Raw genomic sequence first — 26,447 nt, forward strand, 5'->3', positions numbered from 1 at the left:
TTAGCCTTTTTGGGTCACTAGGAATTAGCACAACTTTAGTTGTTGTCCCCCATGCACACATGGAACTCACTGGGGCTAAGTAACTGATCAATGATGTCTGCCCAATACGTCCTTCCGTGTCCATTGTCCAGGTGCCCTGACAGAAGAGATGACACAACAAGCAAAGTTATCCTCTCGCCCATGGATTAGTCTTTGATCATTAGGCAACTTTAGTTTTTGTACCCATTGTCCGAAGGGGTGATATAGAGGCACTATACAAAAATAATTTTGTATTCTATGCTACTTAGGATTTAAATAGGGAGAAAAGATTGAAATGACCATATTAGAAATATGTTTTAAGATTTGCTATGCAAGATGTAGAATGTATAGGACTATAAAAATTCTGAATTGTGGCTTCTTCATGGAAACACATACCATATTGGAAAACCAGCCATCAGCGTTTGTAATTAGGCTTGATGCTGGTGCTACCTGGAGTACACCAAGTGATGGAGAACTTCCTGTGTGGTTTCTTCTGGAAAAGTTCATAACAAGAATACAATGAAATGATTTTTTCCTTACAAAGTCAGATAATATTAGTTTTTGTTTATGGGAATGTTTTGTCCCTGCTGTATTAATCGAGAGCCAGAAAAGACTGCTAGGCATAATTAGTTAGGCATCTGAGTAATTTAAAATTAATAGAGGGGGTCAAGCAAAAACAGATGGATGTGGTTAAAAGGAAATGTAAACATGCTGAATCCAGGTTAGAAAGGCATTTGTTCTGTGAATAAGGGTTGTTTCTTTCATTCACAGATACTTTAGTGTATTAAACTTGATTACAAGTGTTATAGAGCTGGTCTTGTAATTCTCGTAAGAGTTTCCTACATAACAAGTGTGCTGTTTATATCAGCGTTTTTTAGTTAATCACAGTTTTTTTAATTGTAGCATTTATATGAAGTAGTAGCTTTATCTCCTATCATGTAATACTTCTAGGATTATATTGATTATTTGGGAATTTTGTTAATTGTTTAAGATTACTGCCTACAATTCAAGTACTTGCTATTTTATGAAACATGTTTAATTTATGTACAGAGATATCAGACTTTATTCCAGTTTATTTTATTTTTTTAATTTTATTTATTTTTGATACAGAGAGAGAAGAGCATGAGAGGGGGAGGGGCAGAGAGAGAAGGAGACACAGAACCGGAAGCAGGCTCCAGGTTCTGAGCTAGCTGTCAGCACAGAGCCTGACGCGGGGCTTGAACCCACGAATGTGAGATCTGACCTGAGCCGAAGCCGGAGGCTTAACCGACTGAGCCACCGAGGCACCCCTACTCCAGCTTTTAGAACCTAAAAATAGCCACTTATTGTAGCCAGCTTTAACTTTTCTTAAAGAGAATAAAAGAAAGATCAGATATTTTATTTAGCCAGCATACACTCTCCAAGAGGTTTATAGATAATCAGATCTTTTAAAGCAGGTATTTAAAAATATAACTTGAGGCACCTGGGTGGCTCAGTCACTTAAATACTGACTTCGGCTCAGGTCATGATCTCGCACTTTGTGTGTTGGCGCCCCGCGTCGGGCTCTGTGCTGACAGCTCAGACTGGAGCCTGCTTCAGATTCAGTGTCTCCCTCTCTCTCCCCTTTCCCTGTTCATACTCTGTTTCTCTCTGTCTCGCTCAAAAATAAACATTAAAAAAAATTAAGTACCCCCTCTCTATCCAAGCTTCATTCTCCTTCTCCACCCAAGCCGACCTACACTTCCAGTCTGTTTGCTATTAATGCTATCTTCACTCTACTAATGATTTACTAACAAAATATCCAAGAAACAGATTTTAGGTTGTAAAAGAGTTAAGTGCCTAAATAACAGTGGATGCATTTTCACTGTAGATTTTGTTGTTTTTGAATGTTGACAACCTGTTCCTTTTTTTTTTTTTAATTCAACTGTGGTTGACACACATTGGTACATTAGTTCCAGGTATGTGACATAGCGATTTGACAACTCTGTAGGTTATCCTGTTCTCACAACAACAAAGCTACCATCTGCCACCAGACACGCTCATTCCTTTTCATATTCCCTCAACCAGCTTCGGGTACGACTCCAAAAATTTTGCAAGTGTTTTCTTACCGTCAGAAAGAGGAGAATGACAGGGAAAGGGAAGGTGACAGAAATAGAGAATCAATACAGGCTACTGAATTTTTAAGGTGAAGATGAGATCAGAATAAGGTCCTGAGGAATCTTTGCACTTAAAACTTCAGAGTCATCCTTTAACAACTGCCTTTTTTTTTTTAATTTTACTTAACTACCAAACATTCTAAGTACATCCTCAGCACAGGACCTTTCATAGTTTCTGTTTCTTCTGCCAGGATGACCTTCCCCAAGTGCTTTGCAGAGCGTGCAATCTCACCGCCTCCGGGTGTCTACCCATATGTCATTTTAGAGAGACTTTTCAGACCACCTTTCTAAAATAGGGCTTCCCATTTTGAATTCTCTCTAGTCCCTTGAGTTCTTTTATTTACTTCATTATACTTGACTACTTACTGTCATTTTCCAGTTTAATTTTATATGTTTACTTGTTTTTTTTTATAAATTTAGGAATGTGTCTCTTCTCCCTACCATATCTTCTGCACCTGAAACAGTGCCTGGCTCATAAGAGACGCTCAGCAAATGTTTGCTAAACGAGTAACACACTTCCAGAGTCTCGTGTCTATTCAGTTGAGTCCATATTCCTCAACTTGGCATTCAAGGTTCTATACAATAAGACCGTAATTTAGGTTTCCTGCCGGAGTCCAGCTCCAGCAGGTCCAGGGTCCCCTGAAGGAGAGACAGTGTCGGCGAAAGAGAGAGAGGAGAGAGCCACGAGTTTCTCTCTTGGTCACCAGGCAGGCATCTCTGCTCTGTCAGGTTGTGTGTCTTTATAGATTAAGTGTTAACATGACATCAAAAAGTAGAATTTTTATTGCAAGTAATTCTCAGTGATAAGATGCCTTGAAAAGGGTGCAGAAACAGGTTTTACAGAGGCATTTTGCAGAACTACTCTAATTACAGTGAGGTAATTTACACATAATAGGGTAACAGGATATTCTCAGTGGAATGCAGATAACATGCGTATTTGTTTGAACCGGTAGTAAATCTTACAACTAAGAGAGAGGATGTTTTCAGTGAGAAGCAGATAGCAAACACATTTGTTTATATTTGTTTATATCAATAACGCTAAGATTCAGGCATAAACTAAGCTAGGAGTCATTCTGTCTGGCTCACAAGAGGAAGAATGTATTTGCGCTGGTTAGTAAGTAAACCTTGTGTTAACCTTGTTCTTTGATGTTGAAGGTGTAAGCACCAGAGGGGCCCTAGACATGCCGGCCTTTGTGTATGAGTTTAAATTGTAACTGCTCTTACCCACCCTCTTAATGGGTATCAGCGTAAGGGAGGGTATTTGTGGGACCAATTAGCATAGTTATGTGCAGTAACTTATGCCTGGCTCTTGTTTGTTTCTTATCTCTAAGTTAGGCTCTTTTTCTCCGGGCCAGAGTTAATAGTAACTCTTGTGTTCTTTAACCCCCTTTATTATCTATGTCTTAAGTTTGTGAGGCTCATTAGAAGAGCCTTTCGACAAAACATCTGCAGTGCTTTGTTTAAATTCCTCTTTATAGAGATGTTAATATGCTTCTTCCTATGAGGTTTCTATGTGGGGAAGATCGGTCTGACTTGGAACATTGTGAGGCCTAAATTCACCTGAGCAGTAGTAGCAGAAGGAGATACCAGTTCCGCCTCTCATGGCAGGAGCCATGCAGCATCTGCCATTTCCTTACTGTGACCATGTCATCCAGCAAGGCCGGTGTGGCTCCCAGCAGTTTCCAGTCTTTTACGGGAAAATAGGCGAGAAAAGGAAGTTAGGGACAAATTGTAAGGAGTACCTTAAACACAGATTGAGACTGAAGAGCTATGGCTTTAACTGTAGTACGACCAGTGGAGCTATAGATCCTCATGGAGTGTGAGCTTTCTCTCTAATCCCATGAATGTGCCTAAGAGGATCAGGGAATGCAGTGCCCTAAGAGTACCCAGGAAGAGAGAGAGTCCTATTATAGTAAGCAGTTTTTTACAAACAGAAAGCTAAACCAAGCTGACCTAACATGTTTCTTCGTATCAGCCTGTTGTATTGGGAAATTTGTATCACTATTTGTATCACTCTGTGCCTTCTCATTGCCTATTGACTTAAAAATAAACTCCAGTTTTTCACCTTTTAAGTCCCGGTCTTTCCAAAATTATTTCTTAGTAATTATTTCTTAGTATAGAAAATACTTAGTATAGAAACACTAAGAAATACTACATGTACTCAGTAGACCGGCTAAACAAACTACTCTTTCATTCTTGGGTATCTTCTTTCCTACCTCTGTACCCTTTTCTGATACTAGCCCTCTGTCCAGAGTTCCTTCTAGAGCATGATCTACAACTGTCAAAATGGTATCATTATTCCCTAAACAGAAATGTGAAAGTTCTCACCCTCCTTTGAATCCTTTTAACCCTTAAAATGCCTTCTCTCTCCCTCTATTATAATCAGCTGTATAATTTACCTTCCCATTCTATAAGCTTCATGCAGGAGGAATTTTCTTACAGTTGTGTTTCCCCTTGACACTTAATGCCATGCCTTTTCCACAGTACATATTACAGTGTTGTCAGTGTTACAGAGCTGAGTTATTTCCTTTGAAACGGACTTTAAGATCTTCTAAGGAAAGTTATAGTATAGGCATGAAGACATATACTGTCATTTAATTAGAGAGTGACTTTTGCAACTAATGGTTCTTCACAGCTAATGACAGAATATTGATAGCAACTTCCCTGAGAAGATTTAAATTTACATGACTATTCCCAGCTGTATTTTCTGTCCCTCTCTGTGTCCCCACCATCTCCAGTCACTACTGTCAAGCAGGTGTGTAGCAGGCACAATGCAGTCAGCCCTCGTTTTCTAACAAAAAGAATGCCGTTCCCAGGATATAAAACTCAAGTCGACTGTTGGAAATAAGCCAACCACTTTTAAGTTAATGTAGAATTGTTCTTAGAATTTTTGTGGATAGCTTCTGAGTGAACAAGATGAATAAAATAGTGAAATAACAAACCTGTGTTATGACCACCTCCACAACTGAATCAGCTGTTTTCCTGGTCATATGATTTATCATTTGGCATTAAATCTTGAAAATACTTGCTTGATTGTCCCATACAAAGAGCTTCATCCATATACCTAGTGGTATTCTTTTCTGTGTTCATGGCACAGAAATAAACAGGAGTTTGTCAAGAAGAACACAGTATGTTCACTTGTAAGAATGAGTAACATAAAAAAAAAAAAAGAACATTTTAAATTAACAAGAGAAATTTTTTTTCATCCCTAGGGACCAAGAGGACCAGATGGTCTCTTAGGGGAACAAGGTATACAAGGTGCCAAGGTAAACACTAATTTTTTTATTTCATATGCAGTTAAGTTTTTTTAAGCCTATATGTGTTCTTCCTGACTTAAAACTGTTGTATTTCCTTACAAAAGTATGGTTCTGAATTTTCTTTGGGTATAAGTATGAAACATACATGGAGTTTTTATTACACACAGAGAAATGTTTTCTTTTACATATTGAACTATATACTTGGTGTCTTGTTTTCTTGTATGTGAGTGTATGCTAGCATGTGTAAGACCGTAATTCACATTCTTATTCATATTAATTCCTCTGGTATTAATACTTTGTTAGGGTGAAAAAGGAGATCAAGGAAAAAGAGGGCCTCATGGTCTTACTGTAAGTAGTAAAACATTTGACATTAAAGATGAAGGTGTAAAATCCTCCCCATTTTCTCGGTGTGTGATTAGTATTTGGTGAGATAGATACTTGACCCAAGCATTTTCTTCCTCATGCAGGGTAAGACTGGAAACCCTGGAGAGAGAGGAGCTCCAGGGAAACCAGTAAGTAATAAAGAACAGTTAAGCAATGAATAAATTTTGTTCGTTTTATTCTCTGACACAGATATTGTTGCTGTTCCACACGTTAGTCTAAGAGAATACCAGCTCCTTCCTCCTTCGGTCCTTAGGGCGAGTTGCATACTCACTGCAGGCCTTCCCTTTACCCATCTATGAACTGGTGGTTATAACTGTTACTTTAACTTCACCCTAGGTATGATTTAATTTTCTGTAAGTTCCATTTTAAAATAAAATGGTGTGATATTGTATAAATTAATGGAAGATGGATAAAGCTACCATAACAAGAAACTTCTCTGAGGCTTCTTGCCTACGTTCACTTGAAGTCCAGTGTTCTTCAGACCCTTGGAATGTGGAGTTCTATGTGTCGTCGTGCTTTGCCAGGGCACTGCTCGAGAGTTTTTATTATTATCAAATGCTAAATATTTTCCCACCATCAAAAATCTTTTCCGAAGTATACAGTCTTTTCCCTGAGTGGCAACAAGTTCTTTCTTTATGGTCATAGAACAGAAACAAGCAAGAGTTGGTCCACTGAGGAAGGATCACAGGGTCTTCATTCACTAACTGAAGGGAAGAAATGTGAAAAACGGAAGCAACAACAAAAAGATACATAAATATGCACACGTACATGCACATATATGTGATAGCACATATATAAATTTTTGAGCACATAAGCTTAATTGTATGAGCTTTCATACATTTCACACATTTCTGGTTTAATTTAGAATTGTAATGTTTATGGTTATCATAATTGTAATAACATTTGCTTTGTCATGTATATATATATATATATATATATACTCAATTTAAAATTCGGAAATTAGATAATAATTTAAATGGATGGCAACTGGAGAGTCAGAAAAGGATAAGAGAAAATTGTTTTTTTCTTCTATAGCAATTGTTGCCAATGTCGTCGCATTTGTGTTCCTCATTGAAGTCTGCTGCCCCCTGCCTGTTGTTTCCTGTAATGGCATTATATTTGCCCGCTCAAATCTAACGCATCAGAAACCTAAAAGGGGAAAATGACTGTGTTCAGGGAAGAGCTTGTGTGTGACACTGTTGAAGTCATCCCCAAATAATATCTTTGAGTATTAATATTCATCATCTTGGTTTCCGTTATATCAATGCAAATGGTATTTCTGTAGATGCTTTCCATTTTGCAGCACTGTATACAACGCTAATACGTAGCAATAAATAAAGAAATGTAGAACCCACTGATTTCATTCTTTTCATAAAGAAATGAGGCCTAGAGAAATAAAATTACTTACCCATTTTATATATTGTTGATATTCCTTAGAATTTTATTTTCATTTGCAGCCTATCGGATATGCCTAGATAAATATGAAATGTTATGTTTGACTTCCTCAATCAAATAAAAGACATTATAGCCATTTTGTAACCATAGCGTAAGTCAAGCAATTCATAGACTACTGGAAGAGTAAAATTACTTTAGGGGATCACATGTGCTGGACATTAAATCATGAGTTTATTGTAGTTGTTGATGTTTATGTATCTCTATACCTATATTGTCTTCTTGATTGAACAGGAATAGACTTTTGAGATCTTAGGGAAGCTAGGATCAACCAATCAATCCAAGAAATCCAGATGGCCTCAAAGATTTATTTGATCCTGCAGAATTATCTCAGTGTCTCTAGTCATTTGTGCAGCTGTCACAAGCAGGCAGTGCTGTATAATAGAAAGGTCTATTGAAGGTCAGACTAACCTTTGTTCCAGTCTTTATGGTTCCTAATAGCTGTATAGTTTGATTAAATTATTATCATTGTAAGGCCAGATATTAAATGAAAAATGGTAACACGTATAGTATTCTGTTTGTTGAGGTAACCAGGAAAAGTACATTTGTTTATGGGCCAACCGCTATTTCCTATATCTGCCTTCCATCTATGTGTAGCTCTGACTCAAAGGGAGAATCAAGAATAAAGGCCATGATCCATTGTGTTACTGAGGTGGTAAAACCTGAGTAACTATTTTTAGATTTCTAAATCTTTAAAAAAACTATAACTCTTGGGTCCCCTGTGTGGTTCAGTTGGTTGAGTGTTCGACTTCGGCTCAGGTCATGATCTCACAGTTCATGGGTTCAAGCCCTGCATTGGGCTCTGTGCTGACAGCTCAGAGCCTGGTGCCTGCTTCAGATTCTGTATCTCCTTCTCTCTCTGCCCCTTCCCTACTCATTCATTTGCATTCTCTCTCTCTCTCTCTCTCTCTCTCTCTCTCTCTCTCTCTCTCTCTCTCCCTGTTTCAAATATAAACATTATAAAACAACTATTTTTAATATTTTTTAGTCTAGATATTCTTTTAGTTGATGGGCTGTTAAATCTTCAACTGTTAGGGCTGTTACATCTTCAACTATGATTTTGTAATTCTATTTCTCTCTTTGATTTTGTCAAATTTTGCTCTCTCTCACTCTCAAAATTAAATAAACATTTAAAATAAGTAAAGTCAAGTTTATCTAATTGTTACTCTGTATTGTTACTCTGTATTGTTACTCTGGCTTCTCTTGACATACATTTGCTGATGAATATTTCTCCATTCCCTCATTTTCAATATGCAGGTGTCTTTAGATCAAAATGAGTCTTCGTAGGCAGCACATGGTTGGGTCTTGTTTTTTATCCATTCTGACATTCTATATCCTTTGATTGGAGTATTTAGCTCATTTACTGTCAAAGTAGTTATTGATAGATATGTATTTATTGCCATTTTGTTACCTTTCTTGTGATTGTTTCTAGAGATTTTCTCCGGTCCTTTCTCACCTTTTTCCTAGTTTTCTGATTTTCTTAGTGATATATTTGGATTTATTTGTTTTTATTCTATGCATGTTTATTAGTGGGTTTTGGGGTATGGTTACCACTAGATTTATCAATAACCTTCTCTGCATATAGCAGTCTATATTAAGTCGGTGGACATTTAAGTTTGAACCCATTCTTTTCTCCTGTCCATGTTTTAGGTATATGTTATTATATTTTGTATCCTTTACTGATTTACTGATTTTGTGTTTTCCTTGCCTTTATGTTGTCACTTTCTGTCTTTCATTTCCACTTAAAAAATCTCTTTAGAAGGGAGATTAGTGGGTTAGTGCCCATGAATTCCTTCTGTTTTTGTCTAGAAAACTCTTTATCTCTCCTTTTCTGCTGAATGATAGCCTTGCTGGATACAGTGCTCTGGTTTCAGATTTTTCCCATCCAGGACTTTGAATATATCATGTCACTGCATTCTAGCTTGCCAAGTTTCTGTTGAGAAACCTCCTGCTATCCTTGTGGATTTTCCTTGTAAGTTAAACACTTCTTTTGTCTTGACTTTAATACTTCTTCCTTATTATCAAATTTTGCAAATTTAATTACAATGTGTCTTTATGTGGGCCCACTTTTGTTGATTTTGATGGGAATTCTCTGTGCCTCCTGAAATTTGTCTATTCCCTTCCCCAGATAAGGGAAATTTTCAACTATTATTTCGTCAAGTATATTTTCTGCCCCTTTTTTTCTGTCTTCTTCTTCTGGGACTTCTGTAAAACAAATGTTATTATGTTTGATGGAGTCACTGAGTTCCCCAAGTCTATTCTCATTTTGCATAATTCTTTTTTCTCTCTTTTATCTAGTTTCATTGCTTTCCATTATTTTGTCTTTTAGGTCATTAATTCATTCCTCTGCTTCTTCCAACCTGAAATTCGTTATATCAAGTATGTTTCTAATCTCATTTATTGCACTCTTCACCTCTGATTGATTCTTTTTTTTTTAACTCTTATCATTGTGATAAGGGTCTTGCTGATGTCTTTCATTCTTTTCTCAACTTTGGTGAGTATCCTAATGATCATTGCTTTAAATACTCCAGCAAACATATTACTCATATATCTTTTGCTTAGATCTCTGGCCACAACCATGTCTTGTTCTTTCATTTGGGATAAATTCCTCTGCTTTCTCATTTTGTCTTTCTGCTTACTTCTGTCTGCGTGTTATAAAAACCAGTTATGTCTCCTGTTCCTGAAAGCAATGGCCTTATAAAGAAGAAGTTAGTTAGTATCCAGGGCCTGACACTTCAGGGAGTGTCTCCAGTGTGTGCCCTGCTATTTTGTTCCAGCTGCTCTACCCTTCAGGCTGGAAATCTGCAGAGGCTCCTCTTGCCTGCTGTGGGCAATCATTGGTCCTTGGCCTGAGTGTGGCAAGTTGTAACTAGGTGTGCTCTAGTCTGCTTGTGAAATGAAACCTGTTACCACCTCCACCAGAACTGAGGCCCTGCAAAACTCTCTGGTAAGGAAATGTGGTGAGGTCAAGGATTTGTGTTGTTATTCTTGCAGAGGAGCCTGCCACGCTAAGACTGAGGCAGGCATGACTCAGAAAGGCGGTTCCACCAGAGTGCAGGGATGTAGTGCTTAGTGTAAGCATGGTAGACAGGCAGTGCCAACACTGTACTGCCTCCTGCAGGTGGCTCTGCGTTAATGCTGAGGGATGGGGAAGAGAAATGGTGCTGGCAGCAACTTTGTTCCCAGAGAAGTGGAGAGGCATCTCCTTGAAAGCTGACTTTCAGAGAGCTACTCCAAGAAGAGTGAATAATCTCTCCACTGTGCCTCAGGAGTTCTTCAGATTATTTCACCACACTGTATGCCCTTATGTTGTTTGTCTGCCTTCTATCCAAGAGTGGTGCAGTGCTCTTCAGGCTTTATCCCTGCCAAGACTGCTGACCTTTAAAATTCTAGGCCTTAAGCCCCAGTGTGTGCAAAAACTCACAAAATTCAGCCTTTCTCATTTTCTAAACTAATAGCTATGGGAAACATTTTCCTTGTGTGCGCCTCTCTCTCTCTCTCAACCTTCTCCAAAACCATTGCTCCCTCCGCTCCACAGCAGCCAGGATCCATTTTTCCCCTAAACTATGTCTCTGTACTTCCTGCTCTCTTCAATATGACCTCTCTTCTCCTTTTAGTAGTGGAGTTTGCTCTGTCAGTCTTCAGGTTGATTTCTGGGGTACTTAGGATGATTCTATAGTTTCCTCGTATTTGTGGGACAAGGTGAGCCTATGCTCTTCGTACCCCACTACCATCTAATCCTTTACAAAAATGCAAGTTCTGATACATTGGTGAAACCTGAAGACATTATGCCACATGAAATGAGTCAGAGACAAAAGAACAAATGTGGTATAATTCTACTTACATAAGGCACCTAGAGAAATCAAAGTAGAGGCAGAACACAAGAATTGTGGTTTCCAGGGGAACTGCAGAGGGAAAAAGGGTGTTTAATGGGTATAGAATTTAAGTCTGGGAAGATAAAAAGTTCTGAAAATAAATAGTGAAGATAGTAGTGCAACAATGTGAAGGTACTTTTCATACCACAAAACTGCACACTTAAAAAGTGTTAAAATGACAAATTTTATGTTATGCATATTTTATCACAAAAAGAAAATAGAGAATAGAGGCAGACCAAAAAAGTTAGGTAGGAGGATTGTAAAGGAAAGGTGAGGTAAGGAAACTAAAACATTTTCAAGCATCACTTTTCCTTCAAAGTTTTATTTTGTTTATTCAGGGTTTACCAGGACCCCCTGGGAGTTCAGGAGACAGGGGACTTGAAGGAGAACCAGTAAGTTTACCCTTATATTTTCCAATTGTGTTTTCCTCATAATACACATCTACCTTTCTGCTATTGCCCTCCTGTGCGACGGTGGTACATTTTTGAAAGCAGCATTTATCATGGACACCTAATTATGTAGAAAATATTTTGCTGTGAATATAGTTTTTATTACCTTTCTGGTCTTATATAGTCAAATGTTCCTATCTTTTTGGAACTGCTAAAACTTCACATATTTCTATTTTCAACAAAGACAGCTCTGTTTCGTTGACTCACAGAAATTTTCTTTGTGAATGGCTAGCTGCTCTTAGAATGATTATTACACTGCCACACACACACAATCATGTTTTTGTGGCCAACTCTGTAATGAAATACCATGCAAAGAAGCCAAACTCTACATCTGATGGGCCAAATGTACAAACATGACACTAACTCTGGTATACCAGTAATGCAAAATCTTAATCACAGTTTCATAAATGTGGTTATAAAATTTCCATGGAAAATGATTGTGAAAAGGAAAGACTCTGTCATGCCGACTGTCTCACAACTTATGCTTTGTTTCCTATGAAGTCATTCTTCTGGGTAACAGTATCAGATGTAATACGCTATAACATGCTTGTAAGATTTATAACACAATGTAGTCTTACAAACACTACTGAGTTGATCTTATCTATTGGTTGACCCAAAGGTTTACAGGTGGCCTTCTCATAACTCATATAGCTAGTAGCAAGTGGAAAATTTAACAGTCAAAGAGCTATTCTTGCCAAATTGTGTTCATTTCCTCCTTTACATATTTAACTTCTGGTGTAAGCTCTCCAAGCAATAGGTAAAGATTTAACTGTATATATAAATCTCTCCAAAAAAGAATGTTAAAAGTAGTATTTATTTTATCAAACGAACTCCTCTTGGTTGTCTCCCTGTTTTATATCTTATTGTTCAAATCGTAATCTTTATTTGACCAAAAATAATGTAATTCTCTTTAACATTATTTGCTTAAATGTCTCTTTCTTCTAAAAAGTATATAGCTCTTTGAAGCTAGAAACCACTTTTCTCGTGTTTGTAATTCTGCCCAGCATATTAGATCTATTTAGTGTTTGTCTGTCAAACTGAATTAACAAAAGGTCTTGTACCCAAAAGCATAATCAGTTACCTAGTAATACTCGATGAAGTGAAATGCAATGGAAACTGACTTAATAGGGAACATATTTAAGTAAATTATGTCAAAAGAGCTATGGCAACAGCAGAGATAGTATCTTAGGCTTTATACAAGAAAATATTTGTTGGTATAATCATAAAAAATTAGTTTCATAGCGCCTAAAAGTTGACATTCAGGTCACTGTGTCAGTGGGGCTGGTAAATAAAATTCAAGTAAGTTTATAACGGATATGATGGGCTTTATTTCATATATTTGAGCTGCCTAGTTAAATTATAGGGGGAAAAAAGGAAGTAAACTGGTAAAATGAGAGACACAGAGGATATTTGGAGATTTATATTTTGAGAATAATAAAAACGAGAGGACTGCATCTTTTCTTTAGTCAGCACCTCTTGGAGTTGTCTTTTTTTTTTCCTGGATGAGATTCAAACTAGTTTGCTCATTGCAATGCAAATATTGGGGTTTGGATAGTTGATCATTCATTCATTCAGTCAACAAATATTTATTAAGTGCCTGCACTGGGAGTGTGGTGGTAAGTATGGAGGTTTCAGTCTAATTATATAAATATGTAGTAATTAGATTATCACAAAGATAAATGGAAAGTTGCAAACTGAGATAAATGCTGTGAAGTATAGGAATTCAATTCTAAGATGATGTATAACAGATAAACTATCCTTAGGGAAGTCTTCCAGAAGAGACCATATGAGCTGGGATCCGAAGAATGAACAGTAGTTACTTAGGCAAAGATTGGGGAGAAGTCATTTTAGAGAGAACATGAGCTGAGAGGAAGCTCTACCTATGTATTTGAAGATCTTAAAGAAGACTAGCACGGTGGGGGGCGCAGAGTCAGGTGGGAAGTAAATGTCAGACAAGAATGGAAAAAGAGGCAGAGAATGAAACATATAGCTTTATGAGCACTATTCCCAAGGATTTGTATTTTTATCACAAGAAGAAAGTAATTTCATTGAAGAGATAGGGCAATTCTTAATCATATTATTGTTTTGTAAAGATTATTCAAACAAATTGAAAGGGACTAGGAATGGACAAAAATTGCTTTCTGTTGCAATAATCCAAATAAGAGATGGTAGAACCTTTTTGATTAGCAGAGAAAAGAAGTGTATAGAAAGAAAAGATTCAAAAGGAGATATAAAATCTATGGAGATAGACCTTCCATATGTTAAGTATAATTCCTAAGTGTCTGGCTGACCCAAATAAATATTTTTTATATCTTTTGACATTGAAAATTGCCTTTAAAAAGGAAGATGAAAGGAATGCTATAGTTCTAAAAAAAATCAATTCTACATAAGCTTGCTTTAGAATATGCCCTCCAATTTTAAAAATATTATTTTATGCATATACTTCCATAGTTGAGTACCAGAGACACTTCCACTTACCTTAAAAGATAATTAACAAGATTCTCAGGTTAATTAAAAGTATATGATAAGACCTAACATTAAATTACTTATGATGATATTAAAAATGACAACAGTTCTAGAAACAATGAAAGAAGATCCTATATCAGTGTCTCAGTAAAATTTTGACAATACTAAAGTCATACAAAACACAGAAAAAATTAAAAGCTAGAGGTGAATTTCAGTTAAATACCCAAAATATCAAGTAAAATCAACTATATGAAAAGAATTAAATGAATGAAGTAAAAGATGAATGAATCAAAAGAAGAATTACAAAAAAGGGAAACTACTTAATATTAAGAAATGCATAATGTAACATATTATAGCTATACTGGGAAAATGTTAAAAAAAGTGCTCACTAAAATTCAACAACTACTCTTGATTTGTTAAAATTCATAATAAAACAGTTTCTGGTCTGAATTGTAAGGAACTCAGAAGCTATCATTCCCCTTCTTACAATAAGAAAAAAGCCAAGCAAACTGAAAACTGACAAGTCTTTTTAGCTCATTGAGGTCCAAGGACAAACTGTTGCCTGAAAACTGGAGAGACAGACAGGGTGATACAGAGAACTGGAGCTTACCAGAAGCAGAAGCCTGTAGTGGATGGTACGAGAACTTTAGACTGTAATTGACAAATGGCTGAAGACACAAATTAGACTGTCTTACATGTTAAAAAACTAAGAGAGGCCCCTTCTGGGGTAAGGCCCCTAATGTTCCTGAGTTTTACCACCAGGAGACGTGGTAGGTTCTCACTATGAAGTTCAAAGAAATGTTTATTTCTGTGTCTAACAGTGGGATGGGAAAAGCAACCATTTTGAAATATACCCAGAGTTCTCTGTTCTCCTAAACAAGGCTTCCCCTCAAGGGAAACGGTTTTGTCAGATAACTGATTGTGGTTTTGCCGAAGCCTACTGAACTGGGGAAAAAATTCCCGACTCTAGCAACTTCTAGTCTTGGACATGGGGAAAGGAAATATCCCAACTCAGGCTCACTAAAGGACTGAGACCTAATCACAAAGCTATAGAACGCTTCTCCCCAATCCCCTTAACTTGGCACCACATAAATAGGGCTCCTATATAATAGCTGAGGGTTACAACTAAAAGAACTACAGACACAAACTCTATTAAAGGTGTCTCTGGGAAAGCCTGAAGACAATGGACGAGACAAATACAATGACACTAGGAGGAAATTTATCTTCTGACACCATAGTGCAGCAAACAGTAAACACAGCCTAATTCACATCCAGACAACATAAAACCTTGCAGTAAAGACCTATTTTGCCTGATACATCTTATTTGACTTTCAACAACAACAACAACAAAATTACAGGGCATGAAAAAAGGGGGGTACAGTCTGACGAGACAAAGCAAGCATCAGGAACAGACAGATACGGCAGAGAGTTTGAAATTTTCAGTCTGGGAATTCAAAAGTGAAGTAGAAATAGATTTTCTCAGACAAGCAAAAACTGTTGGAATTTATCACTAGTAGACCAGACTTATAAGAAACATTGAAAGAAGCTCTTCATAGAGAAGGAAAATGATATAGATGAGAATCTAGAGTAGAAGAAAGGAAAAGCTTTAGAAGGAATATATAACAGTAAGATCAAATCATTTGTTTTTCTTCTTAGTTAAGAGAACAGGCAATTTGTATAAAATAATAATTGCAACAGTGTAAAGTGTAAAGACTTAATTCTGTATTTTTCAATTTCTGAGATAGAGTAATATAATGGCAAGACATAAATAGATATTTTTAAAAGTCAGTTTTCTGTATACAAGTAATAAAATACAATAGAAAAAGATGTCCCACTCCAGATAGAAACAAAACATAATAAATAAGGATAAACAATGAGAATTGGATGGGACACATATGAAGACAACTTCAAAAATTCTTTAAGAGACCTAGAAACAGACTTAAGTAGACAGTCAAATATTATCTTACTAAAAGATTGATACCTTTTCAAATTAATGTATTAGGGATGCCTAGGTGGCTCAGTCATTTAAGCCTTTCTATCTCAGAATAAATAAATAAACTTTAATTGTATAATGTTTAAAAGAAATGTATAATGTTAAAAGAAATGGAAATGTGTTTTAATCTTAAATGTGATGGGAAAAGTCTTAAAAGATTAACATATTTAACAATGATAATTTTTAGGGGGAAAGTTATATTTCACAATATATTTTTATGGCTTATTTGTTTTGAGAGAAAGGGAGTGTATGTGCATCAGCAGGGGAGGGGCAAAGACAGAGGGAGAGAGAAAATCAGACTGGGGTTTGAAGCCATGAACTGTGAGATCATGACCTGAGCCAAACTCAAGAGTCAGGTACTTAACCAAATGAGCCACCCAGGCACCCCAATAATATTTTTTAAAAATAAAATGATAAACTACATACTGGGCAGATGTTAACAGTAAAATAGGATATCTAAAAGTCTGTGTCCACAACACATAAAAAAAATCATACAAACTTTTTAAATGACTCCCAAAATACATAGGCAAAGACATGATTAAGCAACACATAGAATATTTCAGATAGCTGATAAACAAATAACAAAATACAATACTCAGCCTCGCTTATAGTTAAATATATGCACATTTTAAGATAAGAGATTGTCCATCAAATTAATGAAGAATTTAAAAAATAATACTCTATGTTGGCACGAATTCAATGAAATAGATTTTACTTTTATGTACTGCTTGTGAAAAGTTAGTTACTGCAACCTTTCTGGAAATTTACTCGACTTTGTGACCAAATAATGGTACATATCAGACTCTCCGCTAAAAGAGAAAATTCAGAATACACACAAAGACTTCAGCACAGAAGTCTTTATAATAGTGTAGAAACACATTCTGAGGAGAAATAATAAATTTTAAAATATTATACATAATATTTAATGAGCCATAAATGAAAAGCATCAGTGACCTCTTAGTACCTTTAATGGCTTATGCTGCTGAGTAGAAGACATCTGTGACACCTGAGCCCCAACCTTACAATCCTGTCATTCAAATATTTTTCTCAGCTATTTGACAATATCACCTGATGTTACAGGTCTTAACAATCACTGATAAAGAGTCTCAGATGTGTATAATAAATCTAGTAAATCTAGTAAAGTAATATTTACTGTAAAGAAGAAATAATATAAATATAATATAAATAATATAAATGTCTGGTATTTTTTAAATGACTAAATTACAATACTATAGAATATGAGATGAATGGATACTATGTACCTATTGAACAAATTGTTATGAAATATTTATAATAACATGGTAAAATATTTATATTCAGAATAGAATCTTAAGCATAAAACAGAGAAATATGAAGTTATTTATGTGTGCTCCTACAACAGAACTAGAAGGAAACATGCAATATTTACAGTGTCACCTGTGAATGGTAGATATACTTAACATATAGTGAATCTGGAGGGTTTTTTCTGGTACTTTCCATACTTTTCAAATACTAAAATGAACACTATTGACTGAAACAATTCAGAAAACAGTTGAAGAAAACCAACGATAGCACATTTTTTTCTTCCCACCACCACACTTTTTTAAGTGGGGTGTTCACAAAATTGTTAGGGAGTATAATCTCAGAAGATTTTAACTGTCTTGTTAATTTCTGAATCTAAGAAAACAGCTTCTTTCTGCTGTCTTTCTAAAAAGGTCAAAAAGTGCAAGTGGCTTCTTTCGATGGCTGGAGAGAGAGAATTACAATGTCGTTGCTAAATCAGTATTAATCTATCTAAAATAATTCTAGCCAATGAAGTGGCTTCCACACACTAAGAAGATCCTTTGAGTTAATCAATTGAATGTTTATGCAGTAAACTATTCAATATTTGTTTGCTTAATATTTACTATTCAATATTACAGTGACCAAGATTCCCCTGAAGCCCCAATTAACATTTATTGCACCTTAGTGATTATCTCATATGGGTAAACAATGTTAAATATGTTCATGTGAAACAGAGACATTGTTGAACTGGAATCACAATCATGATCAAGTAAAGTCAAACTTCAACATATTTTTATTTCATTAGAGGCCATATACTTGCTTCTTTAAAAATGCTATTTTTTTGTTCACATATTTGCCAGGAATATTCAGTAGAAATATCATTGTCATATCCATTAAATAAGATAACTTTGGAAACCTTTAGTATGATATTTCATATTTATTAGGTACCTGATAAAATGTTTATTGAAGGGATGAGTGAATTATGGAATAAAAGCTACTGTCCTTTATTTCTTCTTCTTTTGAATGTAAACATAGCCTAATACTATTCACATACATACACACACACACACAAATCAACTATAAAGTTATAATTTTGTTTATACAAAAGTAATACATTGTTAAATGAATTATGTATTCTACTACATATGATATATTATAAATTTTGTATTTAGATGCATACATTAATTGAAATATACAGTAACTTTGAATCTCAGATCTTAAATTTTATTTTATTATAGGGGCCACGAGGATTGCCAGGTGATGCTGGACCTCCTGGAGAAATGGGTGCTGAGGTAATTTTTTTGTACCTCTTTCTTGTTATTTCATCAGTACTCAGTACTTTTTATAAGACTCCTCAAGGTAAAGTTGATACATTGGCTATACATTTAAATAATAATTTTGTAGTGTTTGTTTCATATTCAGAAAACAAAGCCTAAAATTCCATTAAAATTAGAGATGACTATTGTGTGGATTTTATACACATAAAGCTCCCTCTTTTTTAAAGTTTTTATTTAAATTCCAATTATTTAACATACAGTGTAAGATTAGTTTCATACACTAATATTAGTGTAGTGTAGTGATCAACTGATAACACCTGGTTTTTATCATAACAGGTGCACTCCTTAATCCCCATCACCTGTTTAACCCATATCCCCACCCACTTCCCCTCTGGTAACCTTCAGTTTTTTTCTCTGTAGTTAGGAGTCTGTTTCTTGGTTTTCCTCTCTCTTTTTTTTCCCTCTGAACACTTGTTTTGTTTCTTAAATTACACATATGAATGAAATCATATGGTATTTGTCTTTCTCTGACTTATTCTGTTTACCATAATACTCTCTAGCTCCATCCATGTCATTTCAAATGCCAAGATTTTATTTTTGATGACTGAGTAATATTCCATTGTATGTACGTATACACACACACACCACATCTTCCTTATCCATTCATCAGTAGATGGACATTTGGGCTCTTTCTAAAATTTGGTTGTTATTGATAATCCTGCTGTAAGCATCAGGGTGAATATATCCCTTTGAATTCATGTTTTTGTATGAATACTTAGTAAATACCTAGTAGTGCAATTGCTGGATGATGGGGTATTTCTATTTTTAACTTTTTGAGGAACCTCCACCACAGTGACTACACCAGTTTGCGTTCCCATCAATAGTGTAAGAGGGCTCCCCTTTCTCTGCATCCTCGCCAACACCTGTTATTTCTTGTTTAATTAATTTTAGCCATTATGACTGGTGTGAGGTGACATCTCACTGTAGTTTTGTTTTGTATTTCCCTGATGATGAGTGATGTTGCACATGATTTCATTTGTCTGTTGGCAAACTATATGTCTTCTTTAGGAAAATGTCTATTTAGGTCTTCTGCCCATTTTTAATTGGATTATTGTTCTTTGTTTTTTGTTTTTTGTTTTGTTATTGTGTTGTATAAGTTCTTTGTAGATTTTAGATATTATCCCCTTATCAAAGATATCATTTACAAATGTCTTCTCCAATTGAGTGGGTTGTCTTTTTGTTTTGTTTTATCTGATGGGCTATGTTAAATCACTGTAAAGTATAATCAGGGCACTGATAAAGTCAGATATATATCTTTGGAAGATAATTCTAGCAGCTTCTTAGAGGATATATTTGAGAAGATAAGAGTGAAGCCATGTATACCTACTAAAGAGCCTTTGCATTAACCAGGCAAGAAATGATGGACTTCTGAACTAAAGTAGAAGGATAGAAAGGGAAAGAAGTGGATGGATTTGAGAAATTCTGCAGAACCTTCATATTTGTAGAATATAGGAAGTAAAGGGGAAAGCGATGAGAAAAATTATTCCCAGATTTCTAGTCTATGCAACAGGATGGATGGCAATATCTATCCTGAGACCAGAGAAGATTATTGGGGAGATGGGGGTCATCATCTACTACTCCACCCAAGGTAGATGGTTAAGGAGTAGTAGAGCCTGGCTTTGAATACACACATGACTCAACAGCTAATGCTGATAACCTATATTACGCCACATCCTCTGAGCCTAAGGAAAGCTGAGAAAAGTCATACCTAATAACCTGAAGTTTTTGTAACAAAGTAGGAGACAAATTTTCTGTTGTGATAAGAAGTGGGGGTTAAGTAGGTCAGTTGAAGAAAATTTGTTGGTTTAGATAGTGTTTGAGGATAATGGGAGAGGAAAATGACTATAGGCAAGTGAAAAAGCAGATATACCTTACTAAAAGTCAAGCTTTTAGTAGGAGACTATGAATTTGCATTATATTAATGATAATTATGATAATAGCCCACAATTTTGGAACATTTTCTATGTGCCTAGTAGTACTTGTGTGCTTTGCTGTATTAATGGATTTTCATAACATCCTGTGAGATAGATACTATGACATAAAAGATACTTTAAGCTCTAATAGTTCTATGGAAGAGTATGGATTAGAACTACTAAGTAATCACTGAAAGACAGAAAAGAAACAGGAAGATTTTGGTCAAGATAGTAATGTGAATTAATGCTTTAAACTACCTCTCTACTTCAAAAACATGGGAATTACAGAATACAATAAATGTGTTCATAATTATAAATACACACAGATGCATACATGCACAAACGTAAAAGAGGGAAGGTGGAATGAGGAAGGGGAGTGGGAGGATATCTTTAATAGGCTCAAAATAAGTTAAATATCCCTGAAGCATCTCTGAAACAAACAAAAAAAACCCCAGAGAATATTATGAGAATATGAGGGTATAAAATTAGAAGAGGATATGGGAAGTGATTTCTCTTTGACCACGGATTAAAAGATGAGAGGAAGAATTTGAAGAAACTGGTCTTAAAAGTCCTAACTTAGATGATGTTGTTTTAGCACTTGAATTATTAAAAGGTCCCAGAATTATCGGGTCTTATGTGATGACAGTTTTAAAGTTGCAGCAAAATTACTTTGCTGAACATAGATATCTCAGCCTTGGGCTAAAAACTACTACTGTCATCTTACAAAGTATTGTCCTTTCAATCAGTGAAGGAATGTATACAGACAATGTGTCAAATCTTCTCTTCTAGGGCCCTTCAGGTATTGAGGGAGAATCAGGGCTGCAAGGCGAACCAGGTGCAAAGGTAACCTTCCTAAATAGTAAAAGGAATGGTCTCTAAACTTTCACCACTGAATCTTCTATGTTTGCCACATTTTGGGAAACACCCATCATTCTGAAAGCGAGGAAGGATAGCAGATAAAAATGGGAAGTGTTCTCAATAAGTCAGAAAAAATTACCTATCTATCTATCTATCTATCTATCTATCTATCTATCTATCTATCTATCTATCGTGTGTGTGTGTGTGTGTGTGTGAGAGAGAGAGAGAGAGAGAGAGAGAGAGAGAGAGAGAGAGAGAGAGAGAGAGAGAGAGAAGAAATACGAATGATAAAGCTAATGGGGCAAAATATTATCAATACGTTATTCTGGGAAAACGAAAAAAATGGGAAGTGTTTTGAAACTCCTATCCTCATGATATGCTTCCCATAATTATTGGGTATGTTCTTTTAGTAGTTGTTTAGTTTAATCTTTCCCTTTGTTTCTTCAGGGAAATGTTGGACCTACAGGCAATGTTGGAATTGCTGGAGAACCAGGGTTACGGGTAAATGCTGGGAACCATTTTAATGCACTGGCCTATGTAGTTCAGAGACTCAAAACTTAGCATAAAAAAAGCTTTAAAATGCATAATAACCCTTTCTGGTGCCTAAAAGAAAACATTTCTCCTTATTTCATGTCTTCAAAGCTGCATGCGAAACCCTGTTCACATTGTATCAGCAGTATTTGGAATCCTAACCTTATGCATCCTTTTCACAGTATTGGGTATACTCTGCAGAATGCTTTACACGTATGCAGAGTCACTGTGATTGTCACTGATGTTAACATTAAGAAGAAATTCACAGGGGCACTTGGGTGGCTTAGTCGATTGAGCATCAGACTCTTGATCTCAGCTCAGATTATAATCTCATGGTCTATGAGATCAAGCCCCTCATGGGGTTCTTTGCTGAGCATGGAGCCTGCTTTGGATTCTCTCTCTGCTTCTCTGCCTCTCAAAATAAATAAATTTTTTAAATGTTTTTTTTCTTTTTGAGACAGAGAGAGACAGAGCATGAGAGGGGGAGGGGCAGAGAGACAGGGAAATACAGAATCCGAAGCTGAGCTGTCAGCACAGAGCCCGAGAAAGGGCTCGAACCCACGAGCATGAGATCATGACCTGAGCTGAAGTCGGATGCTTAACCAACTGAGCCACCCAGGTGCCCCTCAAAAAGTTATTCTAATATAAAGAGCCTTTAAGCTGTGGTAAATTTTTCCCAAGGTAATTTTAAGAGACACTTGCATACTAAAAGACAAAGTAGGAAGATATATTTTACATCCAGTTTCTTTTTCATTTTCACTCTGTATGCAGAGGTCTGGGTAATGGAAATGTGAGTGGTGGGAGCAATGGGGCAGCTGTGAAGATGCCCTGATTAACTTTACTTTCCAAATATTTCAGGTAGCAAGAGAGCCAGCCGTACTTTAGTAGCTTCATAGAGTATGGCTATACATTCTGTTAAGTTCTGTATCTAAGAAGAAGCTTCTTGATGTTCCAGGGCATTTATTGTTGCCTCGCCTCTGTAAAAGAGAAAATACAGACCATAAAAATCTGGGGTGTGCCTGGGTGACTCAGTCGGTTAAGCGTCTGACTTTGGCTCAAGTCATGAGCTACCGGTTCGTGGGTTCAAGCCCCTCATTGGGTTCTATGCTGACAGCTCAGAGCCTGGAGCCTGTCTTCTGAGTCTGTGTCTCCCTCTCTCTCTGACCCTCCCCTGCTCACACTCTGTCTGTCTGTCTCTCTCTCTCTCAAAAATAAATTTAAAAAAAACTTTTTTAAAAGTTTGGTACTTAAACAACTTGGTAATAAACTATTTAAAAAATAAATAAACAAACAAATTACATCACCAAAAAAAGTCTGGTGCACTGATTTTAACTAAATTAAATCATATTAATCCATTTAATTCAGTACATCAAGGTACTACAAATTTAAGAGATGTAGTATTTACAGTCTTTGAACTTAGAAACACAGGTCTAACTATATACATTTTCAGAGATACCAACTGAATACATATTTCTCTTAATTATTTAAAAGTTAATGTTCTGGGGGCGCCTGGGTGGCTCAGTCGGTTAAGCCTCCGACTTCGGCTCAGGTCAGATCTCACGTTCGTGGGTTCGAGCCCCGCGTCAGGCTCTGTGCTGATGGCTAGCTCAGAGCCTGGAGCCTGCTTCCAGTTCTGTGTCTCCTTCTCTCCCTGACCCTCCCCCTCTCATGCTCTGTCTCTCCTGTATCAAAAATTAATAAAACATTAAAAAAAAAAGTTAATGTTCTGGAACCATCTTGTATATGAATTTGTAATACTGACTCTTTAAATCATCTTCAGAGCTATTGCAAGCAAATTATATCAAGCTTATTATACTGACAAATATTCCTTATAAATAAAGTAGAAGTAGGAATAAATATAGAAAATCCTGCTACCTTCTATATATATCAGGGGAAAAAATAAGTTGTGAATGATTTAGCAAAAACAATAAATCTTACTGTTTTTGGTACAAAATAGGGTGAACCAGGAGCACCTGGAGAAGAGGGTCTCCAAGGAAAAGATGGATTAAAGGTAAATTCTACTTTCTCATTATGTATAAGTAGATTTTTTATGAAATCATTAAAATATTACATAATTACTTTTATGTTCCAAAGAAAAATCTGCTTATCATGTAATATAACTGTTTTATTGCTCTCCCTTTCTTAACAATTTTTCTGGGTTACAGGGGAACCCAGGAGGAAGGGGTCTTCCTGGAGAAGATGGGGAAAAAGGAGAGACAGGCTCACCAGGGGCTCCAGGACCCGTGGGTGGACCAGGTCTGATGGGTCCTCCGGTGAGTAGTGCTGGGTTCCTCTTTGAGTACCCAGTGAACTCAGTCCCCTGCATGCACACACACATACAAACACACACAGAGACGCAAACACACACACATTCTGATCCCCTTATATGTCTATTGGGTAACTGCAAGTGTGGAACCGTGGCTTGAGAGAGGGCCATACCAGGGGGCTGATTATCAGCCTACTTAACATCCAGGGAAGAAAGACATGTGTCACACAAGTCCTGAAAGTTTGTTTCTCCCACTTTGAGATATAATTGGCAAGAAACATTGAGTAAATTCAAGCTGATTTGATATACATATGTATGTATATAGACATATACTATGTATCACATGTATGTGTCATACATATATATGTAAACATATATATATATAATATTACCAAATAGAGTTAGTTAATATATCCACCATTTCAGTTACCTTTTTGTGTGTATGATAAAAATTTTTAAGTTTTCTCTCTTAGCAACTTTCAAATATATAATACAGTATTGTCAAGTACAGTCACCATATTGTACATTAGATCTCTGAGTTATTTACTTTATAACTGGAAGTTTGTACCCATTGACCATTTCCACATTTGTCCTTTACTGGCAACAACCATCAATCTACTCTGTTTCAATGATTTCAGGGTTTTTTTTTTTAATAATACACATGTGTAAGATCATACAGTATTTTTTTTCCTCTGGCTTAGTTTACATAACGATGCCTTCCAGGTCCATTCACATTGTTGCAAATGTGAGAATTCCCTTCCTTTTGTAGCTAAATAATATTCCATTGTCTATATAAACCATACATATATGGTATATGATATATATGGTATATATGTATATACATTCACACACCATTTTTCCAATGTCAGTTGACCATATATGCATGCATTTATTTCTGAGCTGCCAATTCATTTTCATTAGTCTATATGTTGCTTTTAATGGCAGTACCATTAGGATAGTTTTGTTTTAGTAATACAGTTTGAAATTAATAGGTGTGATACCTCCAGGCTTATTTTTCTTTCTCAGTATTAATTTGGTTATTTGGGGTATTTTGTGGTTCTGGGCAAATTTTAGGATTTTTTTTTCTGTTCCTGTAAAACATGTTACTGTTATCTTGAAAGGAATTACATTGAATCTGTAGATGGTTTGGAGTAATATGGATATTTTAACAATATTAATTATTCCTATCTATGAACATGATATATCTCTCCATTTATGTGTCTTCACTTTCTTTCATCAATGTCTTATACTTTTCACTGTATAGATATTTCACTGCCTTGGTTATATCTATTCCTAAGTATTTTATTGGTTTTGATGCTCTTATAAATAGGAATGTTTTGTTATATAGTTAGTTAGTTAGTTAGTTAGTTAGTTAGTGTATAGAGACATAACTGTGCTTTGTTGGTGATTTTGTATAGTGTTGCTTTACTGAAGTCATTTATTAATTTTAACAGTTCTATTTGGAGTCTTTAGTGTTTTCTATATATGAAGATAGTGTACATCTTCAGGGACAGTTTTACTCCTCTTTTCTAATTTGGATGCCTTTTATTTCTTTTTTTTTTTTTCCCTAATGGCTCTAGGTAGGATTTCCAGTACTATGTTGAATAGAAATGGAGAGTGGGCACCTTGGTCTGTTGTTTATGATCTTAGAGGAAAAGTTTTCAACCTTTCACTGGTGAATATGATATCAGCAGTGGATTTGTCATATATGGCCTTTTTATTAAGTTAAGGTTTGTTCCCTCTATTCCTGCTGATGAAAGTTTTTATCATGAAAGGTTATGATCAACTACTCTTTCACATCTATTGAGTTAATAATATGGTTGTCTTTAATTCTATGAATGGAGTTTATCACATTGATCGATTTGCAGACAAACAACCCTTGCATCCCTGGAATAAATCCCACTGGATCATGGTGTATGATCCTTTCAATGTGCTGAATTTAATTTGCCAGTATTTTGTTGAGAATTTTTGCATCTATTTTCATTAGGGATATTGGCCTATAGTTTTATTTTCTTATAATATCCTTATCTGGCTTCTATACCTGGGTAATACAGATATGAGTTTGGGTGTATTTTATCCTCCTCAAAATTTTGGAAAAATTTGAAAAATATTATCATTAATATCATTATCATTATCATTAATTCTTCTTTAAACATTTGGTGGAATTCATCAGCAAAACCTGTTTTTCTTTGTTGAGAGGTTTTTCATTGCTGATTCCATCTCTTTATTCATTATTGGTCAATTCAGATT

General features: G+C 35.8%; 1 protein-coding gene across 4 annotated transcripts in view; it reads left to right on the forward strand.

Annotated features, from left to right (window-relative positions):
* The window catches only part of COL24A1 (collagen type XXIV alpha 1 chain), a 475,258-nt gene that overhangs the window by 331,397 nt on the left and 117,414 nt on the right, over positions 1-26,447 (forward strand). For 3 of the 4 annotated variants that reach the window (XM_029948854.1, XM_029948855.1, XM_029948857.1), the window contains 9 exons: positions 5,366-5,419; positions 5,714-5,758; positions 5,878-5,922; positions 11,460-11,513; positions 18,531-18,584; positions 21,332-21,385; positions 21,848-21,901; positions 23,889-23,942; positions 24,097-24,204. In XM_029948854.1, coding sequence (XP_029804714.1) covers positions 5,366-5,419; positions 5,714-5,758; positions 5,878-5,922; positions 11,460-11,513; positions 18,531-18,584; positions 21,332-21,385; positions 21,848-21,901; positions 23,889-23,942; positions 24,097-24,204 — 522 coding nt within the window. The remainder of the gene's footprint in view (positions 1-5,365; positions 5,420-5,713; positions 5,759-5,877; positions 5,923-11,459; positions 11,514-18,530; positions 18,585-21,331; positions 21,386-21,847; positions 21,902-23,888; positions 23,943-24,096; positions 24,205-26,447) is intronic. The other variant, XM_029948856.1, reaches the window with a different exon arrangement.

Source organism: Suricata suricatta, chromosome 8, assembly GCF_006229205.1.
Source record: "Suricata suricatta isolate VVHF042 chromosome 8, meerkat_22Aug2017_6uvM2_HiC, whole genome shotgun sequence".
Classification (NCBI taxonomy): Eukaryota; Metazoa; Chordata; class Mammalia; order Carnivora; family Herpestidae; genus Suricata; species Suricata suricatta.